At 38.0% G+C, this 25,616-nt stretch overlaps 1 protein-coding gene across 1 annotated transcript in view; it reads right to left on the bottom strand.

Annotated features, from left to right (window-relative positions):
* reln (reelin) overlaps positions 1-25,616 on the bottom strand; it is a gene marked incomplete at its 5' end in the record, with an annotated part of 132,580 nt that overhangs the window by 88,667 nt on the left and 18,297 nt on the right. Inside the window, one exon of the mRNA XM_015056507.1 lies at positions 11,105-11,243. Within this exon, the coding sequence (XP_014911993.1) occupies positions 11,105-11,243 (139 nt within the window). The remainder of the gene's footprint in view (positions 1-11,104; positions 11,244-25,616) is intronic.

Raw genomic sequence — 25,616 nt, 5'->3', positions numbered from 1 at the left:
TATCTCTGATTTGTGCAACTCCACCAACCACTCCCTCCATCCTTGAATTAATTAATTGGAAAAGGGCTCTTAGAGAGCATGCAAATTTAATGAAGCTGCACAGAAGAGGGATTTGGGAGTTGTTTGGCAAATTACCTGCTTGTTAGCCCGGGGTCATTGATAGTTATTGCTCCAAATACAGCCAGAAGAAACACGGTTACTGCTCTCAGTATGGAGCTTAAAGACGAGAGCAATTGACCTTGACTGCTGCAAGTAGGCAATAACAGGAAAGATTAAGAAAACAACTGTAGCTACTTACTTTGGGGTGAATATGAGATTAAGGAAAAAGCGGGGATGTGATCGGAAGAAATGCTTTTATTTTAAAGGGGCAGCATTACGTAAAATCAACTTTTTTCAGCTTTACATAAAGTTAGAATTTCATTCCCTCATCAAAAAACCTAGATGGAGTGTTGCCTTGATTTTTTCGTGCATGTTTGAGAAGTCCTTTCATCGCCATGGCAACCATTCAGCTGTGCAAAACGCCTGGGTGGACCTAGCCCCGCCTTCAAGGCGCAGCTCCTCCTCAAAGCTGCAGTTTTAAAGCTTCGGCCTCACAGAACAGCCCTCCTCCATGACTCCCCGACTTGGCTCTTTCAGACTAGCCAGCAGCAATTAGCAAACACCTGGTGGAACTGCGCGTCAGCTGAGCTCATTATATGCAACACTTTTCAGTGAAATGCTGGTAAAAATGCTGTCGAAGGGTTAACAGATTACTTCCTGAAGGCAGAGTTTCAGAAAGAACAGGACTTTTTAAAGAGACAGAGGCCCAATTTCAAGGAATTAAATTACGAAGTCAAATTTCTTTTAAGTCTTATAACAATGCTATTAACAACTGAAGGCAAAACACTGTGTGCATGGAAAATACATAATACTGCCCCTTTAAAAGCAAAAAGAGAAACTCTGATACATGAAAACTCAAGTAAGCTTAATGCTTTGACAAAGATTTCTCTGCCTGTCAGAGCATCTGGGTCAGACTGGATGCTGGGAAGAATTAACTACATTTACTTAGAGTCAACGAACGAGAGATGACTCCAAGCAAGCGGTCGTGTCTGGTTTTCATCAAAACTGAGCAGGGCTGATCACGGACAAATAATCCGACACCAGCATACAGTCCATCTGGGGCAGCTGCCTCTGCAGTGGTTCATTATGCTACTTTTTTTTATTTCAACCTTCTATTTAATCTCAGACTGTTAAAATGATCATCAGCCCAGCAGGTGGGGCAGTGACCTTTTGGTAATGAGGATGTGGGATTCTGGTGATGTGGACAATATGTAGCATTATCGATTTGAGAAGTGCCGTATCCCGAACAGCTAAGTGTGTGCACCCGAATCTCTGTGCAAACTGGGCTGTGCACATAATTATAGGGGTCACGGCCTTTCCTTTGGGAAATAACCCGATATAAATACAGAGGAAAACTTGAGACAGGGTCTCTGCATTTTTCTTGGCAAAATTTCACAATTTTACAGAATTGAATCTCAGAACTCTTTGTTTTTAGCCTCAGGAAACCAAATTAACTTAATAGTAATTTATTGGATGATGCTGCTTATGTAAGAGGGTAGGTGTAAAAATACCCACTCCTTTAAACGTAAAAATATACTTTAAAGTTGTTTTTCTTTTGCTTGCTTTTGTCTTCAAATTATTTTCTTTGTTTTTAAGTTTATTATTTTATTACACTCAGTTCAATTAAGTAAAACTCAAACATTCATGCNGCTCTTAGTTTTTTCCAGAGCTGTATAAGTTGCCCATGCCCTGTTTGTCAAAATGTTGAATTGGAAATAAACAAAACACTCATAATTATGGGGAAATTTCAGAGAGAACAGAGAGTGGATAGGAAGAGAAGGCAGCAGGGTTTGGATTTGGTCAGAGGGAAAAAATGATTTAAGGGGGAAGGGTTGATGGCCTTGTCAGTCAAATACCACAATCTGCTGTCAAGTGGCGAGGCGAGCCAGTAAAAGCAAAGCAGACACACACACGGACTCTCTAAGCTATATAGGAGCGGCGGTAACATGTATGCAGATGGACAGGCTGTCACACTCAGAGCTCCCCAAAGGGCTGGGAGTGGGTAATTACCATCCATGTCATCCATGTTAGATTACATGTTGCTGTTGGCCGTAAGTATCCCCCGGAAACCGGCTTGACAGCTCCCTGCTAACCACACGCACAAATTATATAGACTGCTGATTTACCCTGAGCCGCAAATACATGTTAAATAAACTGCTGCTTAAAAGAAAGAATAAATGAATAAATTATATGTACCACAAAAGCAAACAAGGCCAGTAATTTTCTCTACTCTAAAATTTTACTTGCATCAGGGCCTGCAAATGATAAATTGGTTTAATTGTGATTGATTAATTTAGTAATTGATTAATCTCAACCAGGAGTTGAGGAGGAATTTACTGAAACAACACCACACTGAGCAGTAATTAAGTAAAAACTGTACAAAAAATATGTACAATTTGCATTTAAGATAAAAATAAAAAAAAACTTTGTCTTCAAATATATTTTACCCCAAATTTCTGAAGTGGCAGATTTAGCTTCACCTGGTCCAAATTCTGTAAAAAACAAAACCTCTGATTAAGCACTTTCCGCTACTCAATTGATAATTGGTCAATGCAAAAATTACTAAATTAAATGGATGCTATATTACTGCAATTTAGGGAATAAAATGTTTATTTCCTTATTGTTTATTTCCATCTTTTGAGGTATTTCTAATGGCTCTAAAATGCTTTGTTGTATCTTTTTGGCTCAGAAAAAAATATTTTGTTTAACAAGATAGAAAAATTTGGCACAATCTTTTTAGTCAATTAATTGATTAATCATCCAAATAATTTATATAATGATCTATTACTAAAATAATCATTATTTGCAGCCGTAGTTGCATCAATGGTTCGGACTGGCGGATATTTGCTTGGCGCCCGAAATCTTTGGGGAATGATTTCAACACTTCATTAAATTAAGGCATTTCTTAAGTCCAACCCTCCTGTCAAGAAATAACTAAGAAAGATGCTGATGAGTGTCTAACATATGAGAATAGAGAACACACACTCTCCTAGTTAGAGGAAAACAGCCACTATTTTCCTGAAACCCCAATTAAAAGCTCATCTTCTCTTCCAGCCCACTAAGCCCGTTTAGTAATTATGATAAATACGTGGAGTTTCAGAGGGGTGCGGTCTTTGTTGCCAGCGCTGATTTGGAGCATTTGGACCTCTCCCTTTAAAATAACACGCCCTAATTGGTTGATTTATCCCCAACGTTGAGGACTCCAGCTGCGTTTATGACTCTACTGATCTGGACAACAAAGGGCAGAAACAAGAATCACATTTCAGCTGGAGGATTTCTCATTTTTCAGCTCTCATACAATACAGTTGAATATTTTCTTCATCCTTATGGTGTACCTATCTCTGATTTGTGCAACTCCACCAACCACTCCCTCCATCCTTGAATTAATTAATTGGAAAAGGGCTCTTAGAGAGCATGCAAATTTAATGAAGCTGCACAGAAGAGGGATTTGGGAGTTGTTTGGCAAATTACCTGCTTGTTAGCCCGGGGTCATTGATAGTTATTGCTCCAAATACAGCCAGAAGAAACACGGTTACTGCTCTCAGTATGGAGCTTAAAGACGAGAGCAATTGACCTTGACTGCTGCAAGTAGGCAATAACAGGAAAGATTAAGAAAACAACTGTAGCTACTTACTTTGGGGTGAATATGAGATTAAGGAAAAAGCGGGGATGTGATCGGAAGAAATGCTTTTATTTTAAAGGGGCAGCATTACGTAAAATCAACTTTTTTCAGCTTTACATAAAGTTAGAATTTCATTCCCTCATCAAAAAACCTAGATGGAGTGTTGCCTTGATTTTTTCGTGCATGTTTGAGAAGTCCTTTCATCGCCATGGCAACCATTCAGCTGTGCAAAACGCCTGGGTGGACCTAGCCCCGCCTTCAAGGCGCAGCTCCTCCTCAAAGCTGCAGTTTTAAAGCTTCGGCCTCACAGAACAGCCCTCCTCCATGACTCCCCGACTTGGCTCTTTCAGACTAGCCAGCAGCAATTAGCAAACACCTGGTGGAACTGCGCGTCAGCTGAGCTCATTATATGCAACACTTTTCAGTGAAATGCTGGTAAAAATGCTGTCGAAGGGTTAACAGATTACTTCCTGAAGGCAGAGTTTCAGAAAGAACAGGACTTTTTAAAGAGACAGAGGCCCAATTTCAAGGAATTAAATTACGAAGTCAAATTTCTTTTAAGTCTTATAACAATGCTATTAACAACTGAAGGCAAAACACTGTGTGCATGGAAAATACATAATACTGCCCCTTTAAAAGCAAAAAGAGAAACTCTGATACATGAAAACTCAAGTAAGCTTAATGCTTTGACAAAGATTTCTCTGCCTGTCAGAGCATCTGGGTCAGACTGGATGCTGGGAAGAATTAACTACATTTACTTAGAGTCAACGAACGAGAGATGACTCCAAGCAAGCGGTCGTGTCTGGTTTTCATCAAAACTGAGCAGGGCTGATCACGGACAAATAATCCGACACCAGCATACAGTCCATCTGGGGCAGCTGCCTCTGCAGTGGTTCATTATGCTACTTTTTTTTATTTCAACCTTCTATTTAATCTCAGACTGTTAAAATGATCATCAGCCCAGCAGGTGGGGCAGTGACCTTTTGGTAATGAGGATGTGGGATTCTGGTGATGTGGACAATATGTAGCATTATCGATTTGAGAAGTGCCGTATCCCGAACAGCTAAGTGTGTGCACCCGAATCTCTGTGCAAACTGGGCTGTGCACATAATTATAGGGGTCACGGCCTTTCCTTTGGGAAATAACCCGATATAAATACAGAGGAAAACTTGAGACAGGGTCTCTGCATTTTTCTTGGCAAAATTTCACAATTTTACAGAATTGAATCTCAGAACTCTTTGTTTTTAGCCTCAGGAAACCAAATTAACTTAATAGTAATTTATTGGATGATGCTGCTTATGTAAGAGGGTAGGTGTAAAAATACCCACTCCTTTAAACGTAAAAATATACTTTAAAGTTGTTTTTCTTTTGCTTGCTTTTGTCTTCAAATTATTTTCTTTGTTTTTAAGTTTATTATTTTATTACACTCAGTTCAATTAAGTAAAACTCAAACATTCATGCAATTATGGCTATAAATGTTTACTTTCAGGCTTTTAATACCTAATCTGCAAAAAATGGATGGATGGACAACAGTTCAAGATTCAAGATACTTTATTGTCATTCACATCACGTATCACATGAGGTGGAACGAAATTGAGAGTCACAGCCCCAGTTACATCCAAATATAAAAATATAAATATAAAAGTATAAAATATAAAATATAAAATCGCTGCAAGAGCACAATATTACAAGTAGGAAAAGTGTATAGCTAAGAGCAGTGCAATAAGGGAGAATGATGGGAGTTTAAGAGTCGCACAGCTTCTGGTATGAAGCTGTTTCTCAATCTGGTTGTCCTGCATTTGATGCTCCGCAACCTCCTACCTGAGGGGAGCGGGACAAGAAGTGAGTGTGCTGGGTGAGTAGGGTCCTTCATGATGCAGGAGGCCCTTTTCCTGCATCTGGAGGTGTAGATGTCTGTGGCGGTGGGGAGGTTGACTCCAACAGTCCTTTGTGCCGCCTTCACCACTCTTTGCAGAGCTTCCCTGTCTACAACAGAGCAGCTGCCGTACCACACGTTTATGCTGGAGCACAGCACACTCTCCACCACACATCTGTAAAAGGAGGTGAGGACTGAGCTCCCCAGTCCTGCACGCTTCAGCCGCCTGAGGAAATAGAGCCGCTGATTCGCCTTCTTGACCAAAACGGAGGTGTTAATTACAACACTTAAAAAACAGGACTAGAAATAAATCCTGAAATTTTTTTTTATAATTTTCTAGACTTGGAAAATGCTTTGAATTTCAGAAATTTGCAAATATGCTTGACCCCATGTTTGAACAAGAGTCCTTAATCAAGTGATACAAATAATTGGTAAAGAAATCCTAAATTAATCAATAAATTTAAATCTGAAATATTTTTTAAAATTGGACATTATAATATTCAGATTTTTGCTTTATCTTCCACATTTATTCCTCAATGGTCTGTATCCATGACAAATATTTTCTTATCTTCAGCCAATTATTTCTTTCCTGGCTTAACATTTCCAGTAAACCTTCATGCACCCTGCGGCCAGAGGCCTTTGAGGACCTTTAATAAGGATGAAAGGTCATTAAGTAGTGGCTTTATGATAAAACAGAGTCAACTGATTGACTTGAATACAAACAAATCAATGGAGCAGACTAATAACTGGGTAAATTAGGAGCTCTGGGAAAGATAGGTCAGGTCTCATGCCAGTACTGTGAACCTGACAAACAGAAAGATGTCTGATATTTTGTCAGATCTAGTCAATCTAGTGGATTCACAGAACATTTGCGAACTTTATTATGCAAATTAATTGACAAACTCGTTAAAACATCAATTTCAGTAAGCCTTTTTTGGTTAAAGGTGACCTATCATGTTTTTTTTTAACACGTTAGAATGGATGTATGGGCTATAAAAGACTTGTTCATTACATTTACTGCACAAAATCATTATCAGATTGTTATTTCTGCCTTTTCCTTTCAGAATGATTGTTATTTTAGGGCTTCTTGTCCCTTTAAATCCAAATAAGCTAAAGTTGGCCACGCCCCCAAACTCAATGTTTACACTCACATGTGAAAACGGCTGCAAACAGATGTGCAATTATATAGCCTTACAACCAACAAGAATACATTAAACAGCTCATACAGCTTTAAAACCAGCTAACCAAACGTGCTGGAACTCAGCTTAGGTTGCTAGGTAACTGAACTAGGCTGCACTGGGGTTGCTAGGTAACGGAACTAGGCTTCCCTGGGGTTGCTAACAGCGCAGTGTCTGCTGATTTATGACATTACATTTGGATGGTTTGTTAAACCTTTTCCAGACACCAAAAAACATAAACTTATTGGTAAGAACCAGCTGGGTGGGTTTTTAAGTGCTTAGGTTGTTTTTAGAAGCAGTAGAAACCTAAATGGAAGTACAAAAATGAGCTAAATATGAGTTTTGCATAATAGATTCAGATCTGCAACTCCGTGTAAGAAAAATGGCAGCCATTTTTATCAAAATCCACAAAGTTAGGTTATTCAAGCAGTACAAATTACCAGGTAAAGTTTACTTTAAAGAGTGTTGGTTACAAATGCTTCACGTTTACTCCAAAAATGCAGCATTCATTTGGAAAAAATAGCCACTGTCCATCAGCCTTCCCCACCACCAGATACAACCAACTTCCAGGTTAACAGTTTTTCCTTTCCCATCCAGAATTTCAGACATAATACCTCAAGTCTGGTGACGAGATTAAAAAACCTTTGACTTAAGGTATTCTGCCACCACATACACATTCAATGACGGTGAGTACAGAGCTGATATTCGACATCCCATGCCTGCCACAGAAATTGTTTGCAGAAACATGCTTTGGCTCGTTTCAGTGTCTGCCTCAGCTGTGACAGTAGTGTAAAACAAAACACTTTCCAGAAAGAGTCCAACATTGTTTCAGTGAGGTTTCCGTAGAGCAATAACTTTTGGATGAATGTGTGCTCTCCACCTTCCTCCGTCTCTTCTTCTTCTTCTCATCTGTTCTCCAAGGCCTTGCCTTCTCTTTTGGTGGCAATTTACAGCCATCCAGAAAATTAATTCTTTTGGATGCCCACATCACTGCACTCTATCACTCAGCTGCAAGTGATATGTTACCAGGGACAATCCCACAATATCGGCCATAAAACTGCTCACAGGGCCCATATTAATGCAGAGGTGGACCCGTTCCAGCCTTCTGAAGGACAGAGCATGTCTGGATCTTCAATTTAAACACTTCTTGGCTCAGCTTGCAGAAAATACTCTTTGTATCAATCAAGGCATGATGAAACTTATTACTTTTTTAGTATTATGTGCAGGGAAGTGAAATGAGATTTTGCAAACACTTTTACCAAATCAGATGTCGTGCACAAACTATCTATAACCGTGTTTTCAACTGTGCATTTTGAAGAATCGCATTAAAGAAGGTTGATGGAAATGGCAAAATCTGAAAAAAAAACGTCCTAAAAAAAGTTTGTTACATTCGCTTGGATTTTCTGAAAGAGGAAATTGAAATACAATTGCTGAATAAGTTCTGATGCACCGATCCACTTTTTTCACTTTTGATACCGGTGCAGATATTTGAGGTTTAGCAACGGCTGATACTGATCCAAATTGACTTAAAATGCATGTTATTTTTCAAAACACAAACATAAATGTACTGAATTACAAATCTATTTGATAACTCTGCACCAGTAGCGCTCACTTAAATACACCAATAGCTTCACAAACTTAACAAATTCAACTTTAATTTGTTCAGTCTGTGCAGTTAAGAGTATAACAGCCAATGTAAAATAAACAATAAATCAAAATTCTTATCATGATAAGACATTTTTCACCATAAATGATAAACAATACAATAAAATTCCCACACCTAATGGCAACAGGACTAATTTGCATTTTCTTTTTTGGGACATTTCTTAAAATTCACTCAAAACTTGTGTTGCAATTGAATGGAAACCAGGCATATGACTGACAGAGAAACAGTTCTCTCACCAGAGTAGAGAGAACTGTGTTTCCATTACAGATGTGCGCAAAACTTTGTCGATATTCAACTAATATTAAGAAACACAATTAAAATCAAATGTGAATCGGTCTGTTCACATATGTCATTTAAAAAACATGCTGCGCCGTCATCCTCCTACCACTTCCTGTCGTCTTCTTTGTCTTTTCCGCCAGTATTAACATCCAGTTGCTGATCTCATGACTTGTCTGATGCGGAAAAAGTGTTTCCATTGCAGTTTTGCAAAATAAACCAATTTCTATATGGCTGAAAAACCACTAGCACAAAAATCTTTTATTGAAAATTTTTTAGTTTTTCCGGAATTGCAATGTTTCCATTTTCGTAATTACAATTTGCACAATTTCACAGTCAATGGAAACACAGCTACTGACGGCTCAGTCTTGGAATATTTTCTGCAGCACCAAACGTGGCCCACGTTTTGGTTAAATACCCACATGTATGATGAATTCCTCCCATGAGACACAAGAGAGTCACTCTGGAAAGCAAGATGAAGACAACAGAGTCCAGTAATCATGTCTGCATGTATTTTTGAGAAGCGTTTCCAGTCAGATGGAGTGCAAAGGACTGACTTTGATAAGGTCAACTGCAGGGACTCCGATTGCCATACAGTTGTCCAGCTGTCATCAGCAGCTCTGCAGTTTCACATGCATGCACACACAAGTCCTCAGACAAAAACAAACCCGCGCAAGCCAACACACAAGCTTGACAGTAAAAGTGAGTTGGCAGCTGGAAAAAGCCAGTAAATCCATTTATTATGGTGGATATCGTCTAACTGGCAGCTTTAATTTAGCAGAGCTGTCGTGTTGAATTGTTCTCCGTCAGTCGCTCTATAAAATTCTCAGTCTGAAAATTAGCTGAAACATTCCAGGAATTTAGCCAAGCAGTTTTTGAGTGTTGTAAAGAGAGTTCAGTAACGGGTCCAAAAAAAAAAAAAAAGAGAGAAAGACTTTCAAGTTGGGTGGCAGTTCTCATCAATCCATGACATGTTGAGCCACAGAGTAATGAGGTCAGAGCCCGGACGCTTAACCCAAACGTGTCGTATAAAGATGAACATTCCTCTGAATACATGGTTAGTTTTGCACTCCACAATTCTGTAACTTAAGGGAAAATTACAGAATTGAATAAGTGCTAGTTTCGACACAATAAAAGTACACTGTAAAACATTTACAGGTGGTTTAACTTAGAAAGTCCACCTGCTGCCTTGAAAATGCAATTTAAGGCAACAATAAAATTGTTTTGGTTTAAACTGAAATTAAAGTTCATGAAGTTGATTTAACAACAAGAGACAAGTTGTCTAAACTTTGTTTTTTAACTTCTTTAATCTTGAATTGTGAGTTTTAACTTAATGCTGCAACTTAAACCAAGTAATTATTTTACAATATGCAAGAAAAAAAAATCTACCTTCATCTGGTTAAAGAGCCACATTTCTCTATTATTTACTCACAATATCAAGTTAAAATAAATACTGATTTTACTTTAGATTAATTTAAATTCTTGTTTCAAACTGCAGGAACAAAATTTCTGATATGATGATGAATTTTATTAAACATCCCAATAAATTCAGCTCAGAAACATTTAGTGTGATCAGGACATTATCCTCAAGCTTTGCTGACTGAGAATTGCATTAAAATGAACATTTGCCTTAATAAAACACCAGAGTCAGATCAACGTAACGCACTTCCACCTCAGGAGACAGAAACATGCCGCTAAGCATTCTGGGAAATAGTTTCCGCTCCTGTCTTTCTCTTCTTTCAGTTTTTTAAGTGCAAACCTAAAAACTCAGTTTATTCAACTCTTGGAGGTTTGACTAAATTAATAAAAAGTTAACACAACTTACTGCTGTAAGTTTATCTTCCACAAACTGAAACTGGATAAATTTATTTGACTTAAAGAGTAAAAGACAGACACAACTAAATGTGGCTCATATGTTTTACAGTGTTGAGACTTGGTTGAAGGTTGACACTAAAGCTGCACATAGATTCAAAATTAACAGAAATATTTGGATCAAAGCACATTAAGCCTGACCAACATCTAAATCCTGTCGTGAACCTGTGACAAGGATTGCGTTCACATAGCTCAGCCGACGCAGAGAACGAGAAAAAAGTGGTTTTGAGTTGTTCTTTAAGGGTTTTTCTACATTATTTTCCCCCCAGCATCGTGGGCTTGCACAAAATTTCCGGATGTAAACACTAAGATGCAGGGGGACCTCAGGAGGAAAAGCACAATTTAAGCCGCTCTCAGCTTTTCTGGTTTAGCATGGAGCTTAAAGTCATTAACAAATAAGTTTATAACGTCCATGTCTGGAGCAGCAGCTGTAAAGGTGCCAGCAAATCCACCCATCTGCACCGCTTTCTCTCGGTTTTATTCTTTTCTTTGTGTGAACCTGACAGCAAACTTACAGGAAATTGACGCAGCCGGTGCCTGGCGGCGGGGCGATCCAGACGAAACTGAAGCTGGTGGAGGGCTGATGGCTGACATGAGAGGCCACAACACTGCAGACGAACTGGGTTCCAGCAAACTGGCGATCTGGTATCACACCTGGAACACAACAGAGAAGAAGAAGAAGAAAAGATTAACGGAAAGAGCAACAAGAAGATTCATAGGAGACGAAGTTAACCGACTAAACAAACCCCATGTATGAAATTTAAACGCTTCGATAATATTTGGTTAGTTTTAAATACCCAATAAACCCAGTTTCTTTGTATTTATTTTGCTCTTCCACCCATCAGTGATGATATTCAGTTATTTTTTTTTACCTCAAGTTTGTTTTTTCATCTTTATTTTTTTACATTCACCGTCTTCTTTTTGCTCCATCTCTCCCCTCTTTTTTTCCTCAAAATGCGTCTTTACACTTTGCTCTGTAACACCGCTCTTATTAATGTGCGTCCTGGTTTGGCTATTATTGCATAGCTGGAAAGACATCATGTCACACAATCTTTCCTGTATATGGCAAACGGCAAGACCAGGACACCACCAAACGCGTCAATCAATCTTCAGACATCCTGAACGGCTGAATAATTTACTGTCCCTAAACGAGACACCTAAGCTGTGCAGCAGCAAAAACAACCATTTCTCAAACTGAAAAGCTTTTTTTTTATTCAAATAGTCGGTGAACTTCGGTCCTGTGCAAACAGAATAAGTTTATCCAGTTCAGGGTTTCTGATGCAGGAAGAAACAGTACTTTGAAAAAACATCCATAAGTCTTGAAACTTTTCATCATACTACAACTACAAACATCAGTCCAGGTTATTAGGATCTCATGTGATACACAAACAAAGCAGAGCCAAGTATACAGAAAAACACATTTCTAAAAAACATTTCTTTAAATAAAATCCTGAAAAATGTGACATGTTGCTGTGAAGCAATGCTGCTCTGCAGGATATCATTGAAATTATAGCCGCACGTCTTATTGTGAATGTTAACAGCTTTGCACATCTGGAGATTTTAAATTGCTCTTTTTTGCAGCAAAGTTCAAGTTCAGTCAGGTTGGAACAAGACATTTGATTTGTGATATTATCTTATAACAAGACAAGACTTGTACTTCTTCATCAATATTAAGGAATTATTGACTTAAAACAAGCTCCTATATTGTGCTGAACAGTTTTTAGTTTTTTCTTATTTCACGTGTACCAAGATATTTCCACTAGAAACTAAACAAAGCTCTTGGTAAGATTTTGTGTTTTTGCTGTGTGCAGCTAAAGATGTTACTCTGTAGTGTAGCACAATTATTTACTACTTTGCTTTGTTCTCATAAAACCCTGTAAGACCAAATCAAATTTAACGGGTTTAACATGATAACAAGTGCAAAGGGTGTCAATAATTTTGCAAGGCTCTTGTACGCTGAAAGCTGCAGAACCTTTTCGTCGTCTTAATAAAATCTCACTTCACTGAAAATGTAATCAGCTGTGATTAATAACACTGAGTTTTAATATCCTTAGAATCAATGTGCAGATCAATATGCACTGAGGGTGTGAGTGTGTGTCTGAAAACTAATTTTCCGAAACAGAAATATTTACACCCACTTTTGGCAGGAATAAGACTGACCTCACGGTTGAGCATTTATAAACACACTCCTAATGTTAGCAGTGTGTTAGTGTGTGAATGTGCTTGGTAATTTCATTGCTTTAAATTTCTGCTCTTGTGTTTGTGTGCCTGACACAAACAGACCTCGTTATCATTGCTGTTGGCGAAACAAACATGTTTGTACATCGCGCACCATTTATTAATTAGGATTTCTATTGAGTTTTTATGTTTTGGGGGTTTTTTTATAACATGAAAAAGAAAAAGGAATTAATTTTCAACTGCAAGTCAAGATGACAAATACACTGACGCAATAACATTTACAACCTTTTCACAGGACATGTGTACATGCAGTGTGTGGTCCTAATGTGTCAGATTTATGAGGCAGAGAGCAAAAGCTGCCCTTAACCATGCTAACGAGGTGCTGGAGTGTAATGACAGAATGAGATGTAATCACCCAGTAATAGTGCGGCTGTTCTCCATTCACCTTGCCTTCAACCTCTCGGCTTAATGGTTGCAATTTATCGTAGGCATAACCCAACACATAAACATTCAAACAAGGGTTAAAGGAACTTTATATTAGAGTGAAGTCAGCCTTGGAAGCTGGATTTTCCACATATGCCACACAGACAATCCAAGACTTAATCAATGAATTATAAGGAAATGCAAGTCAAAACCTGCCATGTGACCTATGTGAGGAAGTTGCATTATCTGACTGAAACATCCCGAAAAGAGAAGTTTTAAATTTAAGGTGTCTTACAACATTGGAATGTACTGAATTGCAAAAACACCAAATCTTAGCAGGTATTTTTGGCTAGTTTCTACTGCTTATGTCTCGGTACAATTGAAATAAAACTGACTTGCATGTAATATTTCAGGAATAGCTGCATTTTCATTGACCATATGACTGCACAAATTGGAATTGGACAAATAAATTTCCTTGCCAGAAACATGCCAGTTTCTCTAAAAATCACGTTTTTTATTACATGATTTTGCTAAAAGTTTTTTTTAGTTTAATCAAGATTGGTGTATTTCACAAAATTGCAATGGAAACAATTATTTTGGACAACACGAGTCACGTGATCAACAACCGGATATTACGACTGCTGGAAAAGCAAACAACAGGAAGTGGAAGAGAATTATGGCACGGCATGATTTTTAATGACGTATCACAGGAACAAACTTATTCGCATTTGATTGTGGTTTTTTTTTGTCTTGTTTTGTTTTACATTAATGGCTTATCAACAGAGTTTTGCACACATTTGTAATGGAAACACAGCTGATGATTTGTCATTTTCAAATGGCCAACTGTTGCAATACAGATCAGAAAATGTAAATACACTGCAAAAACATAAAAGTTTACTAAATATTTTTGTGCAAATGTCTTAGTTTTCTTATTTCAAGGTAAACTTTGACATTTTTACACAACAGCTTAGTCATTAATTCCTTAATATTGCTGAAAAAGTACTGCTACCTAGTACCTTTAGCATGAGAAAAATCTTATAACTAAAATAATATGTCAGTGGAACAAGTACCATTTCATCACTATAAAGGATTATTGCCTTAAAACAAGCTCCTATATTTTGCTTAAAGGTAACTTGTCAGTTAGTTTTGTCTTATTTCAAATCAACTAAGATAGTTGCACTAGAAACTAGACCAAAATTACTTGGTAAGATTTTGTTTTTGCAGTACATTGAGTGATTAAAAATGTAGCTGTTGAGTCAAAGAAAAGAGATGGAAATTATACTTTTGAAAAAATTATGAAAATGCAAAAAGGAAAAACATAAAACAGAGAGCAAAATGCACATTTTAGAAGTTCGTCAGAGAAGTAAGCTAAAGGTCTGGTTTCGGGGAAGCAGGGAGCGGTTAGGCAGAGGTGAAGATGAAAAGGCAGCCTGATGCACTTCAGGACACAGCAGCACTGGGACTTGACTCTGCTCATCGAATTTCTATTCCCACATGAAAAATATACCAAGGCGTAAAAATGCAAATAACAGTCCCTCTCTCCTTTCATGTCTGAGAGCGGAGAGTTAGAAGAAGAGCAGGAAGAAATCCCCATTATTCAGCGTGATCCAAATCCCAACTGTCCAGAGGAGCAACAAGGTTTAGTGAACTTGGACCGGAGAAAAACCTCCAACATTCCTGGTTCTGTCCAGAGAATAAGCAGAGAAATGCATAAGCTGTTTTGCAACTGTGAAATAAAATCTGTTGCAAAGCTCTCTCCATGCATATCAGCACCTGGGTTGCATCAGCTGAACACATTTCTCTCTCCTTGTTTAAGTTTCCTTGGGATTTAACATTCTCAGCAGCCAAGATGCTTTTTTTTTCTTCCTTCGTCTTGATTTATCTTTCGTCAATGTTGTGTCAATCTGGTCAAAATCTATCAGTGATTTAATCAAAAAGAAACTAGATGCATTTTTTCTTTGAAAGCAGTTCCAGATGACAAGCAAACATTAAAATTACATGAATTTGATTGATTTTGTTGATACACAAACACAGTCGAAGGGCAAAGAACTGAAGAATCCTTGACCTTATTAAGCAGATTTTACAGCCATTGTTCGCAGCCCACAAACATCTTATGACTCAGGAAAAGTTTGTTTTCGAGTTTAAAGAAAACAAAATGCTTTAAACATCTGAATGTGTTTTCTGTGCAGAGCATGTTGTTCCGAACAACATGCTCTGCACAACATCTAATTTGCCGCAGTGTTTTCCATATGAACTCCTGCAAGTGCAGTGGGAAGAAATCAGATACAAAATCCAGTTCTTCCACTTTCACACAAAGGCTAAAGTAGTTCTTCATTTGATAAGCAGCAACTTTTGCAAATTGTTCTGTGAACCCAATAATCTGTAGGTTAAACATCTTCCTCTGACTTTTCATTCTCATCGAAAAAGTCGCAACTTCTTCAGGTTAACCAGTTGCTGTGCCAGTTACTCAGCAGGTTGTTGCTAGGTAACCAAAGAGTGAGTGAGTTGCTAGGCAACCAAAGAGTGAGTGAGTTGCTAGGTAACCAAAGAGTGAGTGAGTTAGTTGATTTCACCAACTTTTCAGCTAGGAGTGAGAGGTTGAGCAGCTAAAGCCTTTATTCTGCCTACATCCCCCAGAATGCTGTGCGGTTCTGGATCAGAGTTCAGTAAAATCATTGGATATTCTATAACACGTATTATGTATTGATATTGAGGACATGTCTATCACAATATATATATTATTGATTTATTGTCCAGACCTAGTAGAAGTCTATTTTTCAAAAATTTCTGGGTAGTGTGGACTTTGAAGTTGTCTCTGCTGTTATTAAAAAGCATATTTTTTTGTTCCTGAAAATGAACATTTTCAGAAAGCAAGAACTAATCAGTATCCTGGATACCAGAACATGGAACAAAGACACTTGGGTTACATCCTACTCTGAGGGAGAGGGGATAGTCTGCTTTTACTTAATCAGATTAGACATTTGTAGCTTGAATTGTGTGTCCAAACGCCCCCTAATGAATTATCCACAGTAAAGGCTGTAAAGTGCTATAGAGCATCTAGCGTCAGTCAAATACGCAAATGCAAATACAAACACGCTCACACATGTAAACACATGCAAATCCTTCACATGCAGATTGGGCACTTATGAGCTGTCAGCAGTGATTAATGAAAGGGGAAGATGACCTGCTAACTCCCACAATATAACTCGGCCGAGCTTGTTTTATTAATATGAACCCCCCCTACACACACACACACACACACACACACACACACTCCCAAACAAACCGAGTCAAAAACACAGGAAATGGGTGTGTTAGCATATTAAATGACCAACAGTGGATGTAGGAGTATCATCCTGACATGAATCTTTGAAGCTAATTACATGAATGTTTTTTAAGTTCCCATAAAAGTGGAGGAGGAAATTGACTGCCATTTGTTCATGTATATTCAGTCTGGCTATTTATCCATAAAAACTAGTTGTTTTTTTTGGTCAGTTATTTTTATACATAACTAATAATATTAAGAACTGATGTCTAAAACAGCTCAAGCAGAAACAGGTCATTTTTATTAGTTGTGTAGTCTTAGAAAAAACAACAACACTGTAAAAACACACAATCTTACCAAGTATTTTTACTGTAGTTTCTGGTGCAAATATCTCGGTACAAATTAAATAAGACAAAACTAACTTTTTAGGAAGATATAGGAGCTTGTTTTTAAGTAAATAAATTGTTAATATTGATGAAAAAGTGCCAGTTCAACTGGCATATTTCACTTATAGGTCAAATGTCTTATACAAGTGAAAAAAACTCAGTGGGAAAAGTAGTTATCAATATTAATTTAAATTAAGCTCCTTTTCTTGTTGAAAGGTTAATTGCAAAATTGTTTTTTCTTATTTCAAGCATACTAAAATATATGCACTGGAAACAAAGCTAAAAATACTTGGTACATTTTTGTGTTTTTGCTGCGAAAGAGAAAATGAAGCCTTAAATGTGTGCTTTTTAAAAAAATATATATATATATATCAACATTTTATTTGCAGTCCGATGGACTTTGTGGAGAAAAGCTCTAAAGCAAGTCAAATACATGGAGCGAGAAATCTCGTCGGTGCAGCAGATGGGCACTTGGTGGCTCAACCTGGCAGCAGCTGATCACTGTAGGACCAGCACGCTCTAACTGGCAATACAGCGAACATTTCAGCTTTATGGTGTGAGGATCCAAAGGGCAACTTATTTAAACTTATGAGCACAGTTACCAAATCCATGCACACCATTTGACATCTGGTGAGCAGGAAATAGCTGCTTTATTTTCCTCTGAATCCATAAAATGTCCTTTAACTTTGTCTGGCTTGAGGGGCAATGGGAAGCCACCAGTCTGAGAGAACCATCTGTGTTTGGCTGGACTATATCAATGCCTGCTAAATGGTTTTAAAAATGCTTTCAAGATCACTGTAAAATATATCTTTATTGCCAGAGCTCTGTGTGACAGGAAAGCACATGATAAAATCAATTTATGCTCCGAGAGACAAGAAGAGTCAGGTCGTTTGTTCCTTTAAGTTAAAAGTAAATTAGTGAATTTATCTGGCTTTACTTTACAGAATTAATTGACAAGATTATACAAGCTTAATGAAATTGCATCATTCCTGCAGAATAACACTGATAATACTGTAAACACACGGCCTGATAAGCTGACACAAACACAGAAAGGAGAACAATCAGAACGACGCTACCAAGGCAGATTGCTTGGAGCGAAGGCCCACAATGCAGTGTAGTCTGGCCAGTTATGTTGGATTCAACAGAGAAAAGTGTAGATTATTTTAAAAAGATGAAGTTCGTGAAAATACACAGAAAGACACAAAATCTTACCAAGTAATTTTGGTAAGATTTTGTATTTTTGCATTAAAATGGTAGAGAATCTTTTCCTACAGGATGCTGTGCATGTTGTCTCACACTGGCAGATAACGGCCGAATAACCAGATCCAATCTATAATTTTCCAGTTCAGACCTAAAAAGTACAACACCCTAAATAATTTGGAACGCAAGAAGCCCAATGTAGGGTCATATTCCATGCAGCAATTCTTAATACCTGTCATAAACTAACTGGAGCATTAACATGTGGTATTAAAACCCAGTGAATATATGGGAATCTGTCAAGGCGAAAATAATGGCTCCGTCAGCATGTTTCAAGAGAAGGCCACACAATGGGGACATAAATGATACATCACAACAGTACTGACAGCCTAAGCAGGGACCCCCATACGCTTTGTGCTTGCTGAATGATCCCATGCAATGTGTGTTGCTGCGCGCCTCACATTGCGTCGCATTCACTTCTTCCTTCCAGCGCCGTCTGCAGCTGGTCAGCCGGACGACTGCGGGGGCTCGCAGCGCATGACAACCCCACTCTGAGCCGCCATTGGCCAAAAAAGGGGATCCATCTCAGGAATTGCCAATCACGCTACCATGGAGACGGGTTGGAAACTTTGCGTTGATGGCAGGGGTCTGGCAACGCGCTGCCAGGAGGAAGCTGTGTGTTAATATGGGTGGCAAAAGATGCCAGTGGTCCGGGAGAAGTGGAGCGAGAAACTATGTGGGAAAATGAATGGATGTTTGCCACATGAATGGATTAAAGGAACTAGTAATGTTTAATGGATGGTGCTTTAAATTCAAGTGCCTTGGCACTTTGGAGAATTTCTATTAAACTGAGGGACATTCGAGTTGGTATTACCCCAGAGTTTAAAAGTGACGAGTTTCCTGTTACTGTTAACAAATCTTCAAAAATAAAAAAGACAACAAAACAAGCCGTTCGGGGAAGGAAGATGTGTTTTGATCTTCATAAGTCATTAAATTGATACAAAAGAGAAAAATGGCAATACACCAGAGGTCTGCAAACTTTACAAACCAAAGAGCGGTTTTTGTCCCAAGTCCTGCTAAGTAAAACTAGTTTAGACCCGCAAAAGTTACTTAAACTTTGCAAAGGGACAACTTGAAACTTTTCAATGCATATTTGCAATTGACCCTACACCTACGTCACTTAATCATTCAAAGCGCCATGATGGACGTCGGAAGTGAGGGAGAGGTCTTGAACAGAGCAACTGAAGTTGTTTTCGCCAGTTTATTCATGGCTTCTACTTGTTAGCATTGAGCTAATTTGTCCATGAACGTAACTCGCCTGGTTGGGGCTCACAGACGGCGGGATTTATAAGAGTTGGAAACAGCTAGCTTAGAAACCGACCCATACCTCCTCCCTCCTGACTTGTTGATCAAATTACTGACTTTACCTGAATTCGCACCACGTGATTTAAATCACTATGTCACAAACAGCGTTTTCCCCTTAAACCGGAGCAACATAAGAAACGTACAAAAGACGAGATGCTAACCAGTTTTTTCTAAACATGCTAGGCTACATGACGGTGCGGCACTGTTTCCATGGTTACCAAGGGTTAGACGCGTATCTTCTCCTTAATGCAATAATTAATATCTTTCTAATCATATTTACTCATAACATAAATGAACGTTAATCTTCTTACCTTTTAAAAAGTGTTCGCTGCAAATCCGCAGTTACACTGCGGGCTGCCAGTCATTATGATTGACGGCTGATATCCATCACCGCCGTAACTTTCCTCATTAAAAGTTATAAAATAAAATGACAAGTTTGGTTTGCGTCCTTGTCTGTTTGTACAGCTGACTGCGCAGCACCCTGTGACCATTTTGACTGCGAAATCAACTAAATAAAAGCGATAGCAGGCTACCAGATGCGCAGGTTGTTTTGGCGTCCATCATGGCGCAGCGGGCTGAGTTTCGAAGAGAGTGACGTCACGTGCAAAAGGTCATGTTGGAAATATGGTCATTTTAGAAGAACCACCATTTTATTTATTTTGTTTTAAAACCAAGACAAAATTGTTTACAAAAAGAATAGTGATACATTGTCTTTTGATATTTATAGAAAATATTTTAAACAAAGAAAGCACTTAGTTTTCAATGTAATGACTAGACAAACAAAAGTATTACTCATACTTGGGCCATTCTGTTGTGGAAATATCATGCAGCATTTATGGGTTTGCAAAAGCAAACTACTAAAATCTGCATTTCTTATATTAATTTTTTTAATCATTTTATTGGTTCGGCATTTTGTTAGCCAAATTATTAAGAGCTATTTTGGAAACTCCAAAGAACCACTTGCAACTCTGGAGCCACAAGTTGAAGACTTCCTTCTGCAAACCTCCAACCAAATAAAATCCAGGAAATCATCTAATAAAATGCAGTGCAGTCCTACATAAAACAGCAAAGATGATATGCATAAAGGGGACAGAAAACTTGTTCAAGATCAATTTCTTTGTCTGATTTTTGTGTGCTTCAGTTACTAATGTTGCCATGGGCAACTGCCCATATGGTCCATATCAAAAACTGCATCTGTGCCAAAGCACACCTTTTAGATTTAAACCACATTTTTTGAAAGGAATGCCTGGAGAAAGTTGTTTTCATACTGCAAAACCACAAAATCTCACCATGTATTTTTGTTTAGTTTCTAGTCCAAATATCTTAGTACACTTGAAATAAAAAAATAAATAACTTTCAAGTAACTTTAAAGCAAGATTTGGGAGTTTGTTTTAAGTCAACAATTCCTTAATATTGATTTAAAAATATGAATTCCACTGACAAATCATTTCACTTACAACATGTAAAAGAGGTGAAATAATGTGACAGTAGAACTAGTACTTTTTAAATAAATATTAAGGAATTATTGATTTTAAACAAGCTCATATATCTTGCTGAAAAATTCATTGTAAGTTAGTTTTGTCTTAATTTAAGTGTGTTCAGATAGTTGCACTAGGAACTAGGTAAGAATTTGTGTTTTTACAGTGCAGATATATATATATATATATATATACACACATAGTTGACAATTTTCTGCATCATTTATGTAACCATTAACAGTAACAGTTTCATCTGAATAAAACACACAAAGATAAAAAAAATTTTTTTTGGCAACAATGACTCCAGATGGTTCTCGTGATGAAAGATGATGAATATATAGGAAAACATTTCACATGCATATACAAACCCAAAATCTGAATTTTAACGCCGTTTTGAAGAAACAGATGCAAATATGCATAAAAGTGAAACATGTTTATATTCATCCTAAGTTTGACTATAAGTGATTTAAACCAGCACATAATTTATCGGAAAAAAACCAACAAAAAAAAACCCAGCAAATCCTCAACTGAAATTTTAAATGTGCTTTAAGCTTTCATAAAACTAGAATTAGGCAAGAGATCAAGCAGAACGTTTAGTATATACATGCTGAAGGTGAAGCACTGCTGAAACATTTCTGAAACTGCTGAGTGAGGCCCGGGAGAAGGGCCCACTGGAGGATGGCCAGCTTCATGCCTGAAGACAAGCCGACGAAATTGGGCGGCAAAGTCAAAAAACAAATCTTCCCCATCCCCGACATCCTCCAGTTCTTCTTGAGCAAGAGTTTCTTCCTCTCGTTCTCCATCCATACATCAATCGGAGAGCGAAGCCCGTGAGCAGCTGCGTCCTGTGGGTGTGTGTCATTGTGGCTTGGCAGGCGCGCAGCCACAGCTTTACCGGCAGGCGCCTTGGCTAATTTGATTTTTAATTCAACAGGACTCCTCAGCTAATAGTTTGAGTTGGGGATTAATTAATCTGATATGACTTGTGCTAATTTCTTCCACCAGCCACCCTGCTCTCCACCCGTCAATGCAGCAAACAAACAAACTGCGTATGAAAGACAGAGACCTGGGGCGACAGGTGAGGAGTCAGTGGAAAGCGTCGTACAATGGCTGTGAAGGGTGTGTACGCCCATTGTGTGCGTTTATGACGGGGCTTGGAGTTGCGCCTGGTCTGACCGAGAGGCGCTGGGAGGCAGCGGAATAATCACGGCGACAGACCGGCTCTCATAAGGAGGGAAAAACAAGGAGAAGGTCAGAAACTTTCCTCTGCCAGAATATGGGTCAGAGAGGATCTGGGTGAGTTTTGAGAAACTCTCTGCTGCAAATAAAACATGAAAAGGTGATAATTTAAATTCAGAGAGGGATTTGTTTAAACTGTTTTTATTAGTCATTTTTTGTCATCACTTTCTCTGACTATTGCTTAAAACCGAAAAAATTAAAAATTCATTTTTTTTTAGAAAACCAAATAAGAAAATAATAAAAAATATTTTTAAAGGTGACCTATTATCCTGAATTGAACAGGTTAGAATCAGTCTTCTAAGCTGTTCAAAACATGTTCTTTACATTTTTTGCACAAAATCATTCTTAGATATTATTATGCATATTTTAAGTTCCAGTCAGAATGAGCTGTTTTAGAGAGTCTTATTACCAATAAGCTGCTGCTTACCACGCCCACCAACTCAACGTTTACACTCACATAAAAATGGCTCCAAAACATGCACAATTATACAACTATGCATCCATGAAAAGCAGAAGTGGTGCTTCCTGCACAACCAACAAAAATCCAGCAGGTGGTTTCTGGATAGCAAGTCAACATCAAAACACTTGTCTTTTCCAGAAGCCATTGTACACCGCATACAGCGGTAAAACCTGCAGACCAAATGTTCTGGAAGTTCAGGTTGGGTTGCTAGGTAACAGGCTGGGCTTTGCTGCGGTTGCTAGGTAACATGGCAGTGCTCTTCAAATGCTACTTACCAAACTGGGAGGTTTTTGGGAACTTATTGCTAAAACTAATAAGAAAAAAAAAAAAAAAAAAACGGCTGGATGCTTAGCTGTTTTTGGGAGCAGCAGAGACCCAAATGGAAGTATAAAAATGTCCAAAGGGTTTGGAGGTAAGAAAAAGTCTGACGAAAAAAGTTTCATTCCTTTAAGGGAAAATATGAATCAACAAAAGACCAATAAAAATGTAAAACAGGAAGTTGCTTTAATAACTTAACACTCTTTTTTCTTCTTAACCAAACTAAATGAGCAACTTAACCTCACTTTTTTCTTCCACACAACTTTCATGTCTATGTGGCCTACCTTCAACGTGTCCATGTCAGTGACATTTCTTCCTTATTGATCTAATGTATCCAAGATTTTCTGATTAACCGAATTTCATAATTACTAGTTATTAATGATCAAAATTACCAAAAATGTATTAATTTCTATGCACTTGCCTGTCATGGAACTAAATAGCAGATCAGGTTCATCACAGAAACTTTTAGCAAAAGGTACAATCAGGGACTTAAGGGGAGAAATCCTCCTGCGAACAGAATCCCGGAGCACTTAAACTGTTTAAAAGTGGGTAGACTTAAGAGAGCAGCTCAGTTGGCAAGCACGAATTTGTAAAATCACACGTACGGTTTGCCTCAGAAACCCACACACTTGCAAGGTGCCTGTGGAAGCACAGAATTTAAAAAGTTTTACATCACCAAACAACAAAGATCCATTTCAAAGTCAGCTTCCCTCAGTGTTGAAATGATGCAAACCCACTGGTGTTCACAGAAATGTGTCGAAACGGGCGGCGTTTTCAGTCGATGCTCTCCCCGTCTTTCTTCCATCCATATTTCTCTCCAGTTCTCTTTGACATGTAACCAGCCTCTCCGCACGGTTAGAAAATAACTTAGCTCTGCTCGAAAGAGACCACACATGGGAGAAACAACCTACGCCTGCTGCTCTCTCCTGCAGCATAAAAAAATAAAAATAAAAAGAGTGCCCAACAGCTCACAGGCTGCTTTGAAATCTCTATCACAGTGAGTTTGGCTCCCGCCTTCCTGTTTCTGCCTTCTCGGTTACCCTGAACCTCCTTACCATACATTTAGATGCAAAAAAATACAGCAGGAAAATGACAATGCCCAGCATGAGCATACAAATTTATGTGGGGTCAAAGCTTTAAAAATCCATAAAAAACACCAACATTCACACACACACAAAATCTTACCAAGTTTACAGTGCAAATATCTTTGTTCACTTGAAATAACCTAACTTAAAACAAACTTTTCAGCAAGATAAGCTTTATTTGTGTAAATAAGTCCTTAATATTGATAATTACACTAGAAGTTTTTTCCACTTATAAAAAGACATTTTTCCCATGATATAAACTAATAAATTAGTATTTTATAAACTAGTATTTTTGAGTCAGTATAAAGGAATTATTTAACTAAAACAAGCATCTTTACTAAAAAGTTACTAGTAGGTTTGGTTTGTCTTATTTCAAGTGTATTAAGATATTTGCACAAGAAACAAGACAAAATACTTGGTAAGAATTTGAGTTTTTCAGTGTACAGTTATAGACTTCCTTTCTCCCAGAATTTTCTTCAATTTAACTTCATTCATCGTCTTTTGAACTTACTAGACGCCATCTAAGCACTACAGATAAAACATAAGGATGCACCACACTTTACAGATTTTTATTTATAAAAGCAGCTTTAAAACTATATTTTTTCTGCTTAAAAATGATGCACCACTTTGTTTTCTAAAATACTTGTATTTGTGGTTGTAATGTACAAAAATGTGAAATGTTCTACAATCCACTGATGGATCTGAAGATGAGCACGTCTGAAGAAGGTAGAGGAACTGAATGAAGGAATTTCATTTCAGAAAAAGAAATGGAGAGCAGTACCGGTTTCTAACAGGTCTATTTAAATCACATGACACAGAAAACTTCAGCAGTCAGGATGTCTGATCAAGAATTATGTAAAATTCACATTTAGCACGTTTTTATACTTTCATTTGTGTTTCTACCGCTTAAAAAACCACCCAGCCATTTTGGGAATAAGTTATCGTTTTAAATGGGTTTTAAACACGTTTTAAAAATCTCCCAATTGATAAGTCACAATTCAGCAGGCACTGCCCGTTACCTAGCAACCCCAGCAAAGCCTAGCCTGTTAGTAACCCCAGCAAAGTCTAGCGCGTTACCTAGCAACCCAAGCTGAGCTCCAGCACGTTTGGCCAGCTGGTTTTACCGATGTACAATGGCTGCTGGTGTAAGAGCGGAAATACTATTTAAGGAGTTGTTTTTGCGAAAGGATTTTGGCGCCTCTCCAGGTCAAACTGATCTGACTCCTTTCCTTCCATTTGTGTGCAAAGCGCAAATGGAACCAAAAAATGACTTGGAAAGGATGGCTGTTTGGACAGATAAGATCAACAATCTGAGATAAATTGGTCTATTCAGCAATTCTGAAATGGAGCAGATGTTGAATTCATGAGGTCTCAAATATTTTAAAGGTCATCCAATACACACTTAGTATAAGGCACGCCAGAATCTACACAAATCAAGAGTAGCAACGCCATTGGTTGAAACTTTCCAAACTCACATCAGTGAAGATGAGAGAGTATAAAAAAGGGGTGATGTTAAGAATACGGGGAGATTTTTTGTTGAGACTTTGGAAGATTTTTGAGTATTGAACTGATGAAACTGTAATGAGGAATCCGTGGTAGTGTAATAAATCTCCGGCTCGTCTATGGCCTAGCA

Source organism: Poecilia latipinna, unplaced genomic scaffold (assembly GCF_001443285.1).
Source record: "Poecilia latipinna isolate Pla-1442-1.1 unplaced genomic scaffold, P_latipinna-1.0 Scaffold1387, whole genome shotgun sequence".
Classification (NCBI taxonomy): Eukaryota; Metazoa; Chordata; class Actinopteri; order Cyprinodontiformes; family Poeciliidae; genus Poecilia; species Poecilia latipinna.
This window is presented reverse-complemented; position numbering and strand designations above follow the sequence as displayed.